The sequence below is a fragment of the Mobula hypostoma genome, chromosome 7 (genome assembly GCF_963921235.1).
Source record: "Mobula hypostoma chromosome 7, sMobHyp1.1, whole genome shotgun sequence".
Classification (NCBI taxonomy): domain Eukaryota; kingdom Metazoa; phylum Chordata; class Chondrichthyes; order Myliobatiformes; family Myliobatidae; genus Mobula; species Mobula hypostoma.
The window spans coordinates 8,536,862-8,556,657 of NC_086103.1; the positions used below are offsets into that span (position 1 = coordinate 8,536,862).

The 19,796-nt window shown below is 42.9% G+C and overlaps 1 protein-coding gene across 2 annotated transcripts in view; it reads left to right on the forward strand.

Moving 5' to 3' along the window:
• Nucleotides 1–19,796, forward strand: part of LOC134349119 (protein diaphanous homolog 1-like) — a 247,017-nt gene that overhangs the window by 92,730 nt on the left and 134,491 nt on the right. Inside the window, exons 2-3 of one of the 2 annotated variants that reach the window (XM_063053005.1) lie at nucleotides 6,140–6,166; nucleotides 12,996–13,145. In XM_063053005.1, the coding sequence (XP_062909075.1) occupies nucleotides 6,140–6,166; nucleotides 12,996–13,145 (177 nt within the window). The remainder of the gene's footprint in view (nucleotides 1–6,139; nucleotides 6,167–12,995; nucleotides 13,146–19,796) is intronic. The other variant, XM_063053006.1, reaches the window with a different exon arrangement.

The following is a 19,796-nucleotide window of genomic DNA, read 5'->3' on the forward strand; positions in this document are numbered from 1 at the left end:
TCAAAAAGACCAACGTAACATGTCGAAACGACTGGTGCACTTGTCATGTTTGCTCAATAATAAGCAAATGCTTTAAGAAGCTGGGCAAGAACTACATCTGCAGCTTGCTGCCACGCACACTGGACCCCCTATAATTCGCCTACCAACACAAGTAATTGACGGTTCAGCACCATTGTTCCCTCCAGGCTTGACAAGAAGTTCAGAGACCTCAGCCTTCACCCTGCCTTGTGTAGTTGGATCCTGGACTTCTTTTCAGATTGTCGGCAGGTGGTAAGAGTGGACTCCCTCACCTCTACCCCTCTGACCCTTAACACAGGTGCCCTTGTGGGCTGTGTCCTAAGCCCACGCTTTACTCTCTGAATACCCATGACTGTATCACCACCCACAGCCCCAAACTGCCAATTAGACTGCACTGATTGGCCTAATCTCAAATAATAATGAGGCAGCCTACAGAGAAGAAGACATTACCCTGACACAGTAGTGTCAAGAAAACAACTTTTCCAATGTTGCAAAAACAAAGGAGCTGGTTGTGGACTACAGGAGAAATGGAGACACCCTAACCCCTATTCACATCAATGGTTCTGTGGTTGAGAGAGTGAACAGCTTTAAGTTCCTCGACATACACAACGCCAAGGATCTCACATGGTCTGTACATACTGGCTATGTGTTGAAAAAGGCAAACAGCGTCTCTTTCACCTCAGACAGTTGAAGAAGTTTGGTATGGGCCCCCATATCCTAAGAACTTTCTACAGGGGTACAATTGAGAGCATCCTGACTGGCTGCATCACTGCCTGGTATGAGAACTGTACTTCCCTCAATTGCAGGACTCTGCAGAGAGTGGTGCGGACAGCCCAGCACATCTGTAGATGTGAACTTCCCACTATTGAGGATATTTACAAAGACAGGTGTGTAAAAAGGGCCTGAAGGATCATTGGAGACCCGAGTCGCCCCAATGACAACATGTTCCAGCTGCTACCTTCCAGGAAACGGTACCGCAGCATAAAGGCCAGGACCAACAGATTCCAGAACGTCTTCCACCAGGCCACTTGATTAATTCATGCTGATACAATTGTATTTCTGTGTTATATTGACTGTCCTGTTGTACCTACTATTTATTATAAACTACTATAAATTACACATTTAGATGGAAATGTAACAAAGAATTTTACTCATGTAAATGAAGGATGTAGGTAATAAATTCAATTCAATTGTGGCTATATTGTTGTGACTGAATAAATTGTGTCCTGAGACAGGTACTGTACTTAGGTACAGTAAAGACCATAAGACATAGGAGCAGAATTAGGCCATTTGGCCCATCGAGTCTGCTCCACCATTCAATCATGGCTGATCCTTTTTTCTATCTCCTACTCAATACCAGTTCCTGGCCTTCTCCCCGTAACCTTTGATGCCAGTCCAATCAAGAGTCTATCAGTCTCTTCCTTAAGTACATCCAGTGACCTGGCCTCCACAGCTGCATGTGGCAACAAATTCCACAAATTCACCACCCTTTGGATAAAGAAATTTCTCTGCATCTCTGTTTTGAAAGGGTACCCTTCTATCCTGAGACAGTGCCCTCTTGGCCTAGACTCTCCCACCATGGGAAACATCCTTTCCACATCTATTCTGTCTTGGCCTTCCAACATTTGAAAGGTTTCAATGAGATCAACTCCAATAGCCCATTCTTAAACTATTTGGAAATGTTGACGGTTTACCTCGTGGTGTTTGGGGGCCCTGGTTCTTGCAATCTCCTTGAAAGCTGCTGGGTTTTGTTTCCTGTGCTCACTTTCAAATCTACTGGTTTCACCATGAAGGTTCTACTGTGTAACCTCTTTAACAAAAAAAGTGAATTCAAAGCATGTTGCAGTATTACTAGAAATAACCATCAGTTGCGAAAATAGCCTAGCCTGATACCCCTAAAGTCTTGAAGGTGTCGGATGTCTCCTTTTGCGGTTGAAGCAAGAATTTCGCTCCTCAGGCCTGCTATGGCATTCTTTCAAATCATAGGTTTTGCTTCCATGCACAAGCACCCATAATCCCTTTATTCCCTTAATCTCTACCTAAAAATCTTTCAATTTTTGTTTTGGATAATAAACCTGATTCTGATAATTCATGGAGAAAGATGAACTACTTTCTGAAGAAATTTATTGGCATCCTGTTCTGAGTCTCCAGTTTCCTTGTTTTGCGGCTGTGACTCTTAATCCACGTTGGCTTGACTCAGTCTATGCAATCTTCTCAACAACTCATTATCACTCCCTTGAAGTATATTCTGTGTTTTCCTGCTACTAGTGTCAAGCTAACTGGACTTTGATTCCCAGTTTGCTCACTCCCACAAATAGCATCTTGATGATAAATTCTGTCCAGCCAGCTCATCAGTGATTATTGCTCAGATGAGTGAACAAGTTTTGTTTTAATTGTTTTGTTTTAACTAAGTGTCCACTTTATCAGGCACATCTGTACACCTGCCCATTAATACAAATATCTCTTTAGTCATTGATGTGCCAGTGTCTCAGTGTATGGTTAAGAGGTTAAACACGAGAGTGTCTGCAGAGCTGGAAATCCAGAGTAACACACAAAGTGCTCAGCAGCCCAGTAGCAGCGAGGAAGGTCTTGGCCTGGGGGCGGTGGCAGCTGAGGTCCACGTGTGAACAGGAGTTAGAAGCTGTGTAATTCATGGTCTAAAGGTGTCTATGGTCATTGGAACCAGAGTTCAGGAGTCTCTCCTCTCTCCTGTTCTATCAGATTCCTCCTTCTCCAGCCCTTTACCTTTCCTACCCACCTGGCTTCATCTATGGTGGGGGAGGGCTTTTCCTGCCATGGACTGGGCTGAATCCACCACTTTTTGGAGGTGTTTCCAGTTTTGGACACTGGAGTTTCCATACCAGGCTGTTATGCAGCCAGTCAGGATACACTCCACTGCGCACCTATATAACTTTGAGCATTCCATGCTCGTGTTGGACCATAGAACATAGAATAGTACAGCACAGTACAGGCCCTTCGGCCTACAATGTTGTACCGACCCTCAGACCCTGCCTCCCATATAAGCCCCCACCTTAAATTTCTCCATATACCTGTCTAGTAGTCTCTTAAACTTCACGAGTGTATCTGCCTCCACCACTGACTCAGGCAGTGCATTCCACGCACCAACCACTCTCTGAGTAAAAAACCTTCCTCCAATATCCCCCTTGAACTTCCCACCCCTTACCTTAAAGCCATGCCCTCTTGTATTGAGCAGTGGTGCCCTGGGGAAGAGGCACTGGCTATCCACTCTATCTATTCCTCTTATTATCTTGTATACCTCTATCATATCTCCTCTCATCCTCCTTCTCTCCAAAGAGTAAACCCCTAGCTCCCTTAATCCCAGATCATAATACATATTCTCTAAACCAGGCAGCATCCTGGTGAATCTTCTCTGTACCCTTTCCAATGCTTCAACATCCTTCCTATAGTGTTCCTACACACATTTATTTTCTGTAATCATTTTAATCTTCCAGATTCAAGTCTTGTCTTTGTTATTTTCTACACAGTTCCCTTTCACTGCCACCAGCTTGCCAAGATAAGAATATGCACAAGGACATTTGTACAGAACAGGTCAGACATTGAAAGCAGAACAGGCAGAATCTAACGTGTTTTAAGGAGAGAAGGGATTAGCTTGATTTATCACATATGCATTGAAACATTCAGTGAAATGTGCCATTTGCATCAAATCAAATCTGCGAGAATTGTGCTGGGCAGCTGGTAAATGTTGCTATGCTTCTGGTGCAAACTCTGCATGCCCACAAAGCTGTGACAAATAGAGGGCATGAAATTTAGCTCGATGCACTCTACCTGGCAAGTTCAAGAATTAAATAAGCTGCAGTTTGCTGATTCAGGATGGGAAAAGTGGCCCACAATCAAAAAGTAGTAAAGTCAGCTGACTTTGTAATAAAAACTGCACAAGTTCGGGAGCAAAATTGTGTCTGTTGATATGGCTCAGTAGCTTTCCTTTTCAGAATAAATATGGAGCTGTTTACAACCACTGAACCAGAGCAAAGTGTGCTGTAATACTCTTGGAGAGATGGGGTTGTGGTAACAGTGTTTTCCAGGTAGTGGAGGGGAAATGCATTTTTGTAAGTACATATATTAGAAATAAAATGAAATACTTTTATGAAGCTTTTATGCATCTCAAAGTGCATCACTCCCCCCTGGTGGAAGCTGTCCTGAACCGCAGCAGATATAGAACACAAAACATTACAGCACAGTACAGGCCCTTTGGCCCAAGATGTGCCGACCTTTTAACTTACTCTAGATCAATCAACCTCCCACACAGTCCTCCATTTTTCTATCATCTGTGTGCCTAAGATTTTCTGCAATGCCCCCCAAAATGAATGAGCTCTCCACTAGTGTTATAGCTAATTTGTTTATAAATCAGTTGTAATTAAGTAAAATATAATGATTGACTAGAGAAATGTTTATAATATTTAAATACAATGATGCTCACATAAGAGTGAATTAGGTTTTCAATCTATTAAACACAGTGTAACAAAACATTTGGGCAACCTGGAGGTAAATAGAGCTAGTGTGATTTTTGTAAAGGATAAATCATGTATAACAGGGCTAATAACATTTTTTGAATAAGTTAATGGACAGCACATTGGCAGCTGCATTTTATATAAAGTTCACTAAAATTTATTGGCTTGCAATAATGCTTACGGAATTGAAGAGACACATTGATATGGGATGGAGAATGGATAGCTGACAAAGCTGAAACAATTGTTGGATTCCAATCTTTTTAATCCCAGGTTCTTTCAGAAGTCAGGGAAGAGGCACAAAACTTGTTGCTTCATGATACTTGTATTAAGTGTTAATACGTTTGTAGAACAAAGAATTGAAAAGCAGACAGTAATAAGAGACCTGGTAAGTGAAGAGAGAGAGAGAGAGAAGATGGCATTTTCATGTGGTCATCACTGTAATAATTTATCCTGCACTGTTATCTAACTTTTTTTCTTTGCACTACCCCCGTGCATTGTGTAATGAGTTGATCTACATGAACAGTATGTAAGATGAGCTGCTTACTGCACTCCAGTACATGTGGCAATAAAGAACAAATTTGCCACATATATGGTGGCGCAGTCAAGGATCTGTTATAGAGATCCAATTAATTGCTATTTCTTAACAACTGGGGGAAAAACAATAAAAATGTGTGCAAATTTACAGGTAACACAAGATTTGTAGGACATGAAATTGTGCAGGTAGGGAGGAAAAATGTTTGAAGACATTTTGATGAAGGAAGTGGGTGAAACTGTAGGTAGATTTAAACTGAGATACAGTATGTGGTTCGCCTACATTTGGTGAGGAAAGTACAGATGATGCTGAAAATGTAAGAGCAGAGGAAATTTATAGAGATTTAGTAGCTATTGCAACAAAATCTCAAAGTACAGAAGAGTATCAGACAAACTGAAGCAAAGTTTACTTTTGTGACTGGAAGATTGGAATATTGAAGGGAGAAAATTATGCTGTGCATGGACCACTTCAGCACTGTGCACTTTCTTGGCCACTGCACCTTAGGAAGGTCATAGATTCACCAAAATATTTCCAGGATTCTGGCCATGGAAATTTCCGAGAGTATACCATCTGAGCTTGTATTTCTTGGAACATAGAGGATAACAGAGTGATATAAGTTCAAGTAATGGGAATGTAGAAACTTGGTGACAAGCATGGGGTAAGTCAGTCAAGTCCTTTAGCAATGAAGTTAGCAAGTGCTACTTCGCACAAAATTTGATTGAAATTTGGTACCCATGAAGAGCAGGTTATGTTATATCAGTTAATAAAATTTGAGATGGTTGGTCATACTGACCAAGGGTATGAAATGATAAGTGTTCAAGGCGAGTACATGGATACAGATGAGTCACTTAAGCCACCTTAAAAGAATTTTCGAGATTGGAAAGTTCCTTTGCACAGCTACACCTGTTTGGGATCAAACCCTTGTGTGACCTGGGCTTGCTTTTGTATAGTTGATAAGTGTGATTGCATTAAAACTGCTGAAAATTTTTTGCAAGACTATTTCTTTGCTGTTTCTTGGGTGTTTTCTGATGTTTCATTTCTCTTTTGGTGGTGGACAAAAACTTATCTCTTTCTTTCTATTTTATCTTCCAATCTATAGACATTTAAGAAGCTGATTCCTGATGAGGTAAGTGGCCTGTGCTTTTATTTTTCTATATTCCTTCTTTTCCAGCTTTGTGATCTACTGTGCAATTCATAAATGCATTACTGTGAATTGTAGCATTATTACTTAGTAATGGATTTTGGATTATAAATACCCAGTAAATTGAAATGAACAGCTGGGAGCACTCAGCAGGTGAGGGAGCATTCGTGCAAATGACAATTAACTTTTCAGTCATTCTTCGTTAGCAAAAATGTTATTTTCTGTTCATATGAGCTGGTCCACTTCTCTACACAGCCAGGTTTTTATTTGTTCTCTGAATGTACATATACTGACAAGGTCACTATTCATCTCCATTTCCAAAATGTATTGGACAGAATGTTGTGTTAGCCCAGAGGTGGCCAACCACATCATGTGGTTGACACATTCCATGTGTCAGTTTTTTCACGCACGAGTTCAGATGCGCCATACAACTCTTGTACCCCAATTCAATTCTTGTAAAAATATGTTAATATAGACATATATTACATTTTTACATGATATATTGATTAATCTAAAAACAAGATAAACATTACTTACCATAATTTAACAAATATATTTTGTCTTCTTTTGATTTCTTTCTTTTTCTTAATCACATATTCTTTCTGTACCTCAGACCCAAGCACTAGCTTCAGTTTTCCTTCTATTTCAGTCTGATGTTGTGTTTTATAGAGTCTATTAAGATCATGTGTTCTATTATGTGAGAAAGTGTTTTCACAAGTAATGCACAACAGTTTTCCTGACAGACCCGCTATAAATAAGAGCTCATTTTTCCACTGTTCATTGAATTCACACTTACTATCACTTTCTGCTTTTCTTTTGCTCATTTTCTTTTGCACTGTGATGGGTAACTGAATGTAAAAACAAGGCTTAATTTTTGAAAAAGTACAAAACTGCAAATGTTCACAAAGGATGAACAAAGCACAACTCCGTAGGGCACGAGTGTCAATTGTAAACTGACTGGCAAAAACCTACGACGCACCGCTGGTGCAGAGGCCTGGCGCCTCAGGATCAAACAAGTATCAAACGTGTATTGGAACAGTTATGGAACGACTGCAGGACAAAAGTCCTTCTTTCCTAGTTTGACTCATTGAACATTTTTTAAAATTGAAAACAGATTAATGTGAAAGAAGATAACAATTCGCCAAAAGATGTGCACAAAATAATAAAATCGCTAAAAATAATTGCCAACTTTTAGATTTATTCTCAGTAAAACCCATTTCTAGCTCTAAGCTACTTGAATTCCTGTTATAGATTTTTTTCTACAAATCGGTTTTTGGTTAATACTTTTTGCATGAGTAGGCTTACTTTTTTCTTATTATCACTGGGGTGCAATGTGCCACTTCTAATCATCCAATGTGCCTCAGGTTAGCCAGACTAAAGGCCCTTTAAAGAGTCCAGATTGGTAAGGGTAGTTTCGTTATCTCAGTACTAGCTTTTCAGACTAGTTTTAATTAACTGTTTCAATTTAAGAGGATAATGGAATTGATGGCTTTGCAGCTAAGTTTTTGGACGATACAAAGATAGGTTATAGAACATAGAATAGTACAGCACAGTACAGGCCCTTCGGCCCACAATGTTGTGCCAACCCTCAAACCCTGCCTCCAATATAAGCCCCCACCTTAGATTCCTCCATATACCTGTCTAGTAGTCTCTTAAACTTCACTAGTGTATCTGCCTCCACCACTAACTCAGGCAGTGCATTCCACACACCAACCACTCTTGAGTAAAAAACCTTCCTCTAATATCCCCCTTGAACTTCCCACCCCTTACCTTAAAGCCATGTCCTCTTGTATTGAGCAGTGGTGCCCTGGGGAAGAGGCGCTGGCTATCCACTCTATTCCTCTTATTATCTTGTACACCTCTATCATGTCTCCTCTCATCCTCCTTCTCTCCAAAGAGTAAAGCCCTAGCTCCCTTAATCTCTGATCATAATGCATACTTTCTAAACCAGGCAGCATCCTGGTAAATCTCCTCTGTACCCTTTCCAATGCTTCCACATCCTTCCTATAGTGAGGTGACCAGAACTGGACACAATACTCCAAATGTGGCCTAACCAGAGTTTTATAGAGCTGTATCATTACATCGCGACTCTTAAACTCTATCCCTTGACTTATGAAAGCTAACACCCCATAAGCTTTCTTAACTACCCTATCCACCTGTGAGGCAACTTTCAGGGATCTGTGGACATGTACCCCGAGATCCCTCTGCTCCTCCACACTACCAAGTATCCTGCCATTTACTTTGTACTCTGCCTTGGAGTTTGTCCTTCCAAAGTGTACCACCTCACACTTCTCCAGGTTGAACTCCATCTGCCACTTCTCAGCCCACTTCTGCGTCCTATCAATGTCTCTCTGCAATCTTTGAAAATCCTCTACACTATCTACAACACCACCAACCTTTGTGTCGTCTGCAAACTTGCCAACCCACCCTTCTACCCCCACATCCAGGTCGTTAATAAAAATCACGAAAAGTAGAGGTCCCAGAACAGATCCTTGTGGGACACCACTAGTCACAATCCTCCAATCTGAATGTACTCCCTCCACCACCACCCTCTGCCTTCTGCAGGCAAGCCAATTCTGAATCCACCTGGCCAACCTTCCCTGGATCCCATGCCTTCTAACTGGAACCTTGTCAAATGCCTTACTAAAATCCATATAGATCACATCCACTGCACTACCCTCATCTATATGCCTGGTCACCTCTATCAGGCTTGTTAGACACGATCTGCCCTTCACAAAGCCATGCTGACTGTCCCTGATCAGACCATGATTCTCTAAATGCCTATAGATCCTATCTCTAAGAATCTTTTCCAACAGCTTTCCTGCCACAGACGTAAGGCTCACTGGTCTATAATTACCCGGACTATACCTACTACCTTTTTTTGAACAAGGGAACAACATTCGCCTCCCTCCAATCCTCCGGTACCATTCCCGTGGACAACGAGGACATAAAGATCCTAGCCAGAGGCTCAGCAATCTCTTCTCTCGCCTTGTGGAGCAGCCTGGGGAATATTCTGTCAGGCCCCGGGGACTTACCTGTCCTAATGTGTTTTAACAACTCCAACACCTCCTCTCCCTTAATATCAGCATGCTCCAGAACATCAACCTCACTCATATTGTCCTCACCATCATCAAGTTCCCTCTCATTGGTGAATACCGAAGAGAAGTATTCATTGAGGACCTCGCTCACTTCCACAGCCTCCAGGCACATCTTCCCACCTTTATCTCTTTATGGGGCAGGTAGTATTGAGGCAGCAGGAAGTTTGCAGAAGGACTTCTGCAGATTATGAGAATTGGCAAAAAAAAAAGTGGCAGATGGAATATACTGTGGGAAGTGTATGGTTATGCTCTTTGGTAGAAGAAATAAAGACGAATACTATTTTCTAAATGGGGAGAAAATTCAGAAGTCAGGTGCAAAGGGGCTCGGGAGTCCGCATGCATGATTATTCTGAAGAGTAACTTGCCAGCTGAGTCGTTTGTAAGGAAGGCAAATGTAATGTTAGCATACATTTCAAGAGGGCTAAAATATAAATGTAAGGATGTAACGCTGAGGCTTCATAAGGTATTGGTCAGACCACACTTGGAGTATTGTGATTAGTTTTGGGCCTCTAATCTAAGGAAAGATATACTGGCATTGGAGAGAGTCCAGAGGAGGTACACAAGAATGAACAAGTTAACGTATGAAGAGTGTTTGAAGGCTCTGGGCCTGTACTCACTGGAGTTTCGAAGAATGAGGGGTTAGCTTATTGAAACCTATCAAATGTACAAAGGTCTAGATAGAATGGATGTGGAGAGGATGTTCCCTGTAGTGGGGGAGTCTAGGACTAGAGGGTACAGTCTCAGAATTGGGGGACCTTCATTTGGAACTGAGATGAGGAGGAATTTCTTTTTCCAGAGGGTGGTGAATCTGTGGAATTCATTGCCAAGGACTGCTGTGGAGGTTAAGTCACTGGGTATATTTGAAGCTTGATCTTCTGGGTGTTAAGGGCCAGGTTGTTGTGGGCACACCACGTGGCCAGGTGCTGGAGCTCGTCCCTGTAGGCCATCTCGTTGTCCCCTCTGATCAGGTCAACCACTGTGGTGTCAATAGACAATAGCCAATAGGTGCAGGAGTAGGCCATTCCACCCTTCGAGCCAGCACCGCCACTCACTGTAATCATGGCTGATCATCCACAATCAGTATCCTTTTCCTGCCTTCTCCCCATATCCCTTCACCCTGCTATCTTTAAGAGCTCTATCTAACTGTCGTCTGCGAACTTGATTATGGAGTTCGAACCATGTACAGGAACGCAGTCATAGGTGAAAAGGGTGCACAGAAGAGGGCTCAGCACACAGCCTTGAGGCCCACCACTGTTCAGGGTGAGAGTGGAGGAGGAGAGATTGTCTAACTTAACTGAATGGGGTCTGTTTGTCAGAAAGTCCACGGTCCAATTGCAGAGGGATGATACCAAGCTGGCGAAGTTTGGCGTTCAGCTTGGAGGGGATCACAGTATTGAATGCTGAACTAAAGTCAATGAACAGCATTCTGACGTAAGAGTTGGGGCTGTCCAGGTGGGTCAGGGCAGAGTGAAGTGCCGTGGAGATGGTGTCCTCTGTTGACCTGTTGGTGCGATAGGCAAATTGATGGGGGTCCAGGGTAGTGGGCAGACAGGATTTCAGATGTGATGGAACCAGTCTCTCAAAGCACTTTGCAATGATGGGGGTGAGTACAACTGGACGGAAGTCATTCAGGCCCGTGGCAGTGAAGTGCTTTGGCACTGGCATGATGGCGGAGATCCTGAAGCTTGTGGGGACAACTGCCTAGGCCAGGGACAGATTATCCCTCTTAACTCCCATCTCTGGCCTTTTGACTTCCTGACTTCTCACAAACCGATCAACTTCCGCTTTAAATATACTCAGCGACTTGGCTTCTGCAGCCATCCATGGTAATGAATTCCTCAGGTTCATCACACTTTGGCTAAGATATTTCTTATCTCTTTTCTGAATGGACATTCCTCTGTTCTGAGGCTGTGCCCTTTGGACCTAGACTCATCCACTATAGGAAACATTATCTCTACTTGAGGAGGGGATCTCCTTAATGAGATTCCCTCCTCATTCTTCTAAACTCGAGTTTAGAAGAGTACAGACCCACAACCATCAAACACTCCTCAAACATTAACACTTTCATTCTTGGAAACATTCTCGTGAGCCTCCTCTGGGCTCTCTCCAATGCAAACACATCTTTTCTTAAATAAGGGGCCGAAAACTGCTCACAAGGTCTTTAGATAGGAATTGTGATACTGTGTGTTCTGACTATTGCCTTATAAAGCCTCAGCATTATATCCTTTCTCTTGTATTTTAGTCCTCTTGAAATGAATGCTAACATTACATTTGTCTGCCTTACCACTTTACTAATCGGCTCAACCTGCAAGGGAATCCTCTCAAGTCCCTTTACACCTCTGATATTTGAATCTTCTACCTGTCTAGGAAGTAGTCTATGCTCTTACTCCTTCTACCAAAGTGCATAACCATGCACTTCCGTACATGATATTTCACCTACCACTTCTTTGCCCATTCCTCCAATCTGTCTAAATCCTTCTGCAGGCTCCCTGCTACCTCAACATTACCTGCCCCTCCACCTACCCTTGTATCGTCTGTAAATTTGGCCATAAAACCATCCAAATTGTTGTTATATAATATGAAAGAAATATGCTCCCAATACCAACTCCTGCAGAACACCACTGGTCCGCAGCAGCCAATCAGAACACTCCTCTCCCCCCCCACCCCATTCTGACTCTACCTCCTGCCAGTCAGCCAATCTTCTCTCCATGCTAGTATCTTTCCTGTAATAAATACCACGGGCTCTTATCTTGTTAAGCAGTCTCATGTGCAGCAGCTTCATCTTTGGGGCGCATCTATTCTGCGCCTTCTGAGTTGCCCCTAGAAACTCAGCTGCTGCTGTTGTGCCATCATCCCTGCTACTGTTCCCTTCCAATCAACTTTGGTCAGTTTATCTCTAATGCTTCTGTAATTCCTTTTACTCCACTGTAATACTGATACATCTGACTTTATCTTCACCCTTTCAAACTGCTGGGTAAATTCTATCATATTATGACTACAGCCTCTGATAGGTTCCTTTACCTTAAGCTCCCTAATCAAATCTGGTTCATTACATAACACCCAATTCAGAATTATCTTTCTTCTAGTGAGCTCAACTATAAGCTGCTCTAAAAAGCCACTTCGTAGGCATTCTACAAATTCCCTCTTGGGATCCAGCACCAACCTGATTTTTCCCAATCTGCCTACTTATTGAAGTCCTTCATGACTACCCTAACATTGCCCTTATTATATGCCTTTCTACCGCTTGTTGTAATCTGTATCCCACATCCTGACTACTGTTTAGAGGTCTGTGTACAACTCTTATTAGGGTCTTTTTACCCTTTCAGTTTCTTAACTCTACCCACAAGGATTCTACATCTTCCAATTCTATGTGATCTCTTTGGAAGTATTTGATTTTGTTTTTACAAACAGTGCCATCCCACCCCATGTGCCTAGTTAGTTGCCTGTCCTTTTGAAAGAATGTGTTTTCTTCGATGTTAGGCTCTCAACAGTGATCTTTCAGCCATGACTTTGTGATGCACACAACGTCATCCCTACCAATCTCTACCTGCGCTATGTCATCTACCTTACCTTCGTCTTAAGTCTGTCTTCTGGTTTAATGGTTAATGAAGACATAGGAAATCATACACCTATGTATTTAACACCTCAGATGTACTTGTGTAAAGGGTAGGAGGGAGATTATAATCCACTGAATTCTTTCCAACCTTGTCTTGCAGCTTGAACGGTTCACTAGTATACGAAAGAAGGATAAAGAAAAGCCTAATGTTCACACAAGACACTCATCAGCCTCAATTTATGAAACTCAGTCCTCTGTTCTGACGGGAGTCACTGACGATGAGGTCCTCAAACTGTTTGAGCAGATGTTGGTAGGTACTTCATTCTTTAGCCTTGTATAGTTCAATATTAAATAGATTTAACCATGATGTAATGTCCAAACCATGGAAATTTACAGCAAATGTATAAAATGTTGGGCACCTGCTACTGGTATTATCATGTTGATATCTCAGGTAGTAATGGAGAAGCTCCTTACCTGAATTATGTTTTATCTTTCACTGGTGCATTAAACACTGTGATGTTTCAGGGAGAATGAGAGTTATCTGAACGCTGTGCTTCAGGAAGTAGTCACTCCTATTAGATTAACTGCTTTGAACTCAGTTTGTGATCTGGGGCAAGAGGGTATGACTGTGAGTGGGGCAGGTTGGGGGATTATTTGGGTTTTCTAAGAGTGAATCATAAAAGTCAGGGTTATTTCATCCTAATGAAGAAGAAGCATTCTAAATAGAGGATGAGGCAACTGTAGCTGACGTGGAAAGTCAAAGACAGCACAGAAGCAAAATAAAGCATACGCCATTGCAAAAATTAATGGGAGCTAGAGAATTGGGAAACTCTTAAAAATCAGCAGAAGGCAACCAGCAAAGCAGTAAGATATTAAAAGATGAAATATGAAGGTAACCTAGCCAATAAATAACCAAAAATGAGGATTCTTAAAAATTCAAATGTATAAAAATAAGAGGGGTAAAAATGAACAATGAAGCTGCTGAGAAAACAATACTGAGATGTAGTAATGGGGAACAGATTCTTCTTGTCTTCTTTGAATTTGCATCATTTTGAATCTGTGAGACTGCCAGTGTTGAATAAGTTCGGAAAGGATAAAGGCAAAATATTGAAAGTTGACATTAGAGAGCATTGAAAATGGTCCACAGGTCTGTCATTGGAAGGAGAGACAGTGAAATATTTTGTAAGAACAATCACTTTTGGGGAAGGAATGAATCATGACCAAACATGGTTTTCTGGAATTTTAAAAATTCCTTTGCCCTGCTGGGTTGGGACATTTCAGTTCTGGTCAAGGTGTTACCTGTGTATAATACTCCTTTGGTCAACATCTTTTGGACAGATCATGGAACCATCTCTTTCATTTTTATGTCTTTTACACGTGTTTCTCATCTTGAATGTGATTCTGGAACTGTTGGAGACTATGTTTTGCTACTTGAAGATCGTTTGGGTGCTTCAGTGCTCTGCAGACTCCGAGATTCCAGGAGGCAGAGGCCGCGTGAGCAAACCTAGTGGCGAGAAGGCTGCAGAATGGTCCACGAGTCTATGCTTGACCCCATTTCACCGATTAAAGTGACATGGGTGATTGAAACATTGAGGCGAGCACAGAAGTTTGGCGATCTCTGAGAGGATTCCAAGAGGCAGCGTGCACGAACCTGGTAGCGGGTAGGCTGCAGAATAGGGCGCAAGCCATTGTTTGGCTCCATTTTGCCTATTAAAGTTTCCATTGTTCACCGACTAAAGTGATGAGGGTGATTAAAGCATTGAAGTGGAGGGTGAACACTTGCTCCCTGTCTTTTGATCGCTCTGCTACACTGCAGGAGATGGGAGAGCATACCGCTGAGGAGAGTGTTGTCCAGGTTTTTTCTGTGTTTGGATGTGGACTTGGACTATTAAAATCTTGTTTCAGTCTTATAGCTTTTATATTCTTTGTTTTTTTTCCCCCCCCAATCTTCTTGTTTTTGTTGTGCGGGGAGGTGGGATTCGGGGGTTGATGATTGTGCTGCTTTTTTTTTTGTTTTCATCGCTACCCGGAGCATTGAAGAATTTCAGAGTTGTACACTTCAGGGGTCCCCAACCTTTTTTGCACTGCAGACCGGTTTAATATTGACAATATTCTTGTGGACCGGCTGACCCGGGGGGGGGGGGAGGGGGTGTTAATCACGATCGGAATATAGGTGAAACTATAAGTCTCTTGTACGTGGCTAATACACTCAATTTCGTTTCTAAAAGTGTTTATCTAACAAACTTAATATTAAACACACAGCACAAATCTTCCTCCCATGAATATAGTGTAAACGTAACTTTGTTGGGTTAAATAACGACAGCACAAAAAAGATCGTTACTTATCTTTTCACCCGTTTATTTCTTCGAGCTCAGCCGGCGAGTGAACTTGGACCCGACTTCAGGGAAAGAACCTTTCTCATCTCCCCAGCGGTTCTACAAGTTCACTGCCTGATGTCGGAATTGTCAGAAGTTATAAGACCACCGGTACAAAAGAACAATTAATTTGATAACCATTCCAGTCAAGTCAATGGACTATTGATACAAAAGTACAATCAATTTGTTAGACCCTCCAGCCATCTTACTTAAAGAAAAGAATGTCCTACCTGGTTTGCTGGAGCCACAACTTAATTACAAAGATAAGAACAGCCATCAAATTCATGCTTTTATTAAGAAAGTAATGTTCTGTCTAACTTTCATCAGGTACTGCTTTTTGTCAAAATCAAAAGGTGTGAAAAGCCCAGAGACATCTACGTAGATCTGGGCGAACTTTAGTCATCTTGCTCCAAAGAAGGCAGCTGTGAGGCGTTATTCAAACACACTGTAGTCACGACATAGTACTTAATTCATTGTTTACAGGTATCTGAGAATCCCCCATTCCCTTAAACTTTATCATTCCCTCCTTTTTATCATTACATGATAACTTCTAAGAACAGATTGTTGCTTCTGCAACATGATACAAAACATACCCAACATGCTCCCCATTCTACTTGCTTAGTGTAGGAGGGACAGAAAAGTGTTAAATTGGGGGCCTCCCGAAACAGGAGCAGGTCCCCTTAGGGTCATTAAAATCATCATTAACCAATGCATTTTTCAGTCCAGATCAGTTCCGCCAGTAACGTGTTCGATGTATCCACTGGAGCTGCCCTTCCACCTTCACTGCAGTAGGTGTTGTCAGTAGCACTTGGTACGGTCCTTTTCACCTCGGTTCCAACTTCTTACGATCCCAGTTCTTAATCAGGACAAAATCTCCAGGCTCAATGGTGGGGTAGTCACCCTTAGGCTGGGTGTCGTCGTCTCGATTGCCTGTTGTACCTGTGAATGCAAGCTTCGGAGAGTTTTAGTTAACTTGCATAAATATTTTCCCATCTCCTCCCTTAAGGTATGCATGTCCATCCTTTCAGGAAGGGGAGGTCGGGCCAGTTCCGACTCCCATGGGGTTCGCAGGGGCTTCCCGTAGATAATCTCGACGGGGGATAACTCCGTTTTAACTGAGGGTGTGATTCTCATGTGGAACAAGGCCAGAGGTAAAACCTTAAGCCAGGTTAGCCCAGTTTCTTACGTAAGTTTAGTTAGCTTGTTCCTTAAGGTTCCATTTGCTCGTTCCACTTTACCAGCTGCTCTTGGATGGTGAGCACAGTGAAATTGCTTTTTCATCGCCAGTTCTTTTACAGATTTTCTCATCTATCTTAGCAATAAAATGAGGTCCATTGTCTGAGCTTGTTAATTCAGGTAATCCATAACAGGGAATCACTTCTTAATAATATTTTTACTACAGTATTATCAGTAGTGGGTATAGCTTGTTTCAGCTAAATACATCTACTATTACCAAGCAATATTTACAACAATGTACTCTAGGTAGTTCTACAAAATCAAGTTGCAGACAAGAAAAAGGTCCACCAGGCAAGGGGGTAGTTCTGGAAACACAAGGCATTCCCTTTCCAGCATTCATATTTTTCACATGGGTGCTGGAAATCAGGGTGCCACCGCCACCAAGATATTAACCATTCCCTCCTTGCCCAAGTGTGTACAATTATTTACATAATCTATCAAGATGGATAAGAACACAGAGGGAACACAAACCTGTCCTGCAGGGGTTACCCATAAATTGGTCTGAGGTTCAAGGTGGCAACCCATTTGGGACCATAGTCTGCGCTCTCCTTCAGGGGCGTCCCCCTAGAATTTACCTATTTTCCCCCATATCTGGCATATCTGGTCCTTAGGTTTTTGTCTAATAACTTGTTGGGCTCCCGAGGGGACTAAAAGTGTGGGGTGCAAAGCTGTCTGTTTTGCTGCTGCACCAGCCCGAGCATTACCTTTAAATATCTCATTAGATTCCTCAGTATGGGCTGCACATCTAATAATAGCCAAAATTCGAGGTAGCTGTAAAGCGGTGAGTAAGTTGTTTACAAAAGGTAGCATTACTAATGGGGGGGGGGTGGGGGCAGAGGAAGTCAGGAAACTCCAGAGTTCTGTGGTCAGGGCATAACGGGAGTCTATATAAAAGCTCGCACTTTAATCTGTTTCAGATTTCTTTTCCACAGGCCTTCTCATTTTAAAATTCAAAACGTTAATCAAAGAGGAGTCCAGCTTGGGCTTGTACTTTTGCCTCCTCCACTGAAGCTCTTGTTCAGGCCCTTTTTATTTTGTTCCAAATAGTTGTGGACTCCCTCTTCAAAGTCATCCTCATTTATGACTTGGCTTTTTTTTAAGGTCTTCTACAAAGAATTGGTTCTGTGGTGGATTCTTCAAAATCAGAACTGAGTACGCTGTTAGACTAGTCTATTGCTGAGATTCAGGTATGAGTCAGAGCAAGTAGCTCAGCTTTCTAGGCAGAGACAGTCGCTGCAAAGGAGACTTGCTCAATTACTTCACTGTCGTCACTTATCGCATAGCCAGAACATCATTTTCCTGCTGGATCCACAAAAGAGCCTCCATCCTCATAAAACATTGCCTTGGGCTTGAGGGAGTATTGCGGAAGGGATGGGAGAGTCTGTCCTCCTTTCACGGTGATCTTGGGGGGTGGGAGTGCAGTTGGTGTGACTGACTTCATGGCCTGAAATTGCCCAGAGATGGGGTACAATGTCTTGGGTTCGGTCAATATTAAAAGAGTGTCTTACCAGATGTCCCGTCTTCACCTTTGACTCCTTCCAGTATCGGAGTTGGCCCGCGGCCAAGTCCTGCCAGTCTCCCTCGGTGCTGGAGGCTTGTTTCATCAGGGTGTAGGCAAGGAACCCAGGCTCTCTGGCTTGAACCCAGGGCAAAGCGTAACGGTGGTGTGGGGAACCACCAGTCCTGTCTGTCGCCAAAGGAAATCTGGAACTTCGGCCAGTAATGCACTGCCCCCTCTTCCTTTAACCTTTCCAATCACCGTGACTGGGAACTTCTGTCCCTCGAGGGGTGCATAATACTGGTTTCCTCAGTGGAGCACCCTGTAGGATCATAGCACAGAGTCACATTAGGGTCTGTCTCTGGCAGAGAGGGTTCAAACTAAGTGGAATCCAAATGAACTGCCCACGACTGGGCGGTCAGTTGTTCGCTACCCTTGTCCGTGCATAGCATCTCGACTTCCAACAGATAGAGCAGGTCTCACTCTGCTAGATTACACCCCAGACTGGTGGTGACTGTAAATTAAACCTCACATTGGGTCCCCTTGGAATTTCACCTGCAGTGGCTGGGTACGTGAATATGTACATTCTGTGCCTTCGAACCCAGAGTGATTGTAGCATCTGATAGCCGGTATCCCTTTTCCTATACCATCATAAACGGAATTAGAATTGCAGCATCGTGCAATATTATATTGGGCTCTTCCTGAGGGGTGGTACTCACGGTAGGAAGTATCCTTCTTCCTGCTGAACATATTCACCTTTAATGTTAGTTCCCTTTGGTGTTGATCGGGATTGGAAAGCTGGGTCCCAGTAATATGTCAAAGCTCGTTGCATTTGATTTCGGTCATTGTCAGGCCAATCCATATTATTAGTTTTAATCCTGTTGGCTAATTTAGTTGGTAAACACTTGAGCAGTAGGGCATTAAACTGGGGGAACAGATTCCCATTATTAAAAGCTTGGTCTCCTGCGAAAGTGCCGTAGCAGGCCATAAATCGCTCCCAATAGCCTGGTCCCGATTTCCCAGGCTTAGGTTTGCATTCAAGTACTTTAGTGATATTTACAGGTTGTTGGAGAGCCCTCTCCAAGGCTTGAATAATCTGGTCTGTCTGTTTATTCTCATTATGGATTCCCGCCGGTAACTCCTGATAAGTTTGTTCTCTTAATTCTGCCTTCCATTCCCGCCCCTCATCAGATGAGAAAGTCATGCAGCAAAAACCAAATAAATCTTGCGGGGTCGCATTATACATTTGTATAGTACTGCGGACATACCAAGCAAACTCTGCTGGTTTTTCTTTCTATCGGGGGCCTGATTCATGATCGTTACCATCTCTTGAGGCTTCCAGGGTGCATACAAGAGTGACAGGGCTGTCCCTCAGCTGCTCGTGTACTGGGCAGCATTTGGGTAGGCAATTGTCTCTGTGGAGCCCTTAACTCTGGGGATTTATTGGATTCTTCCCTCCCTGTCTCGGAATAATCCCTGGTATTCCCTTTCTGGATCTCAGGGTATAGGGAGCCTTCCCTTCCCTGCCGCTGCTGTTTTACCCGAGCGGCCACCGTATCTGAATACTGGGAGGATTGGGGTTCGGAAGCACTGGGTGCACTCTGCTCTGGTAAGGTGGAGGATAAGGTGGGTGCACAATCCTAATCGCGGTCACTGTCCTTAAACAGGGTCAGTTAGCCAGATATGGGTTCGGGATCCCGTATTGGCCCTAGATCTTCGCGCGCAGCACTGCCGATTTTAAACCTTCCTGTCTGTCCATATCTGCTTTTGCTTGTTTTCTTTGTTTCTCGTTCTCTCTTCTCCCTTCTACCCATTAGCACTCCACTCCGCCTGCAGTGTCCCCCAACTCTTG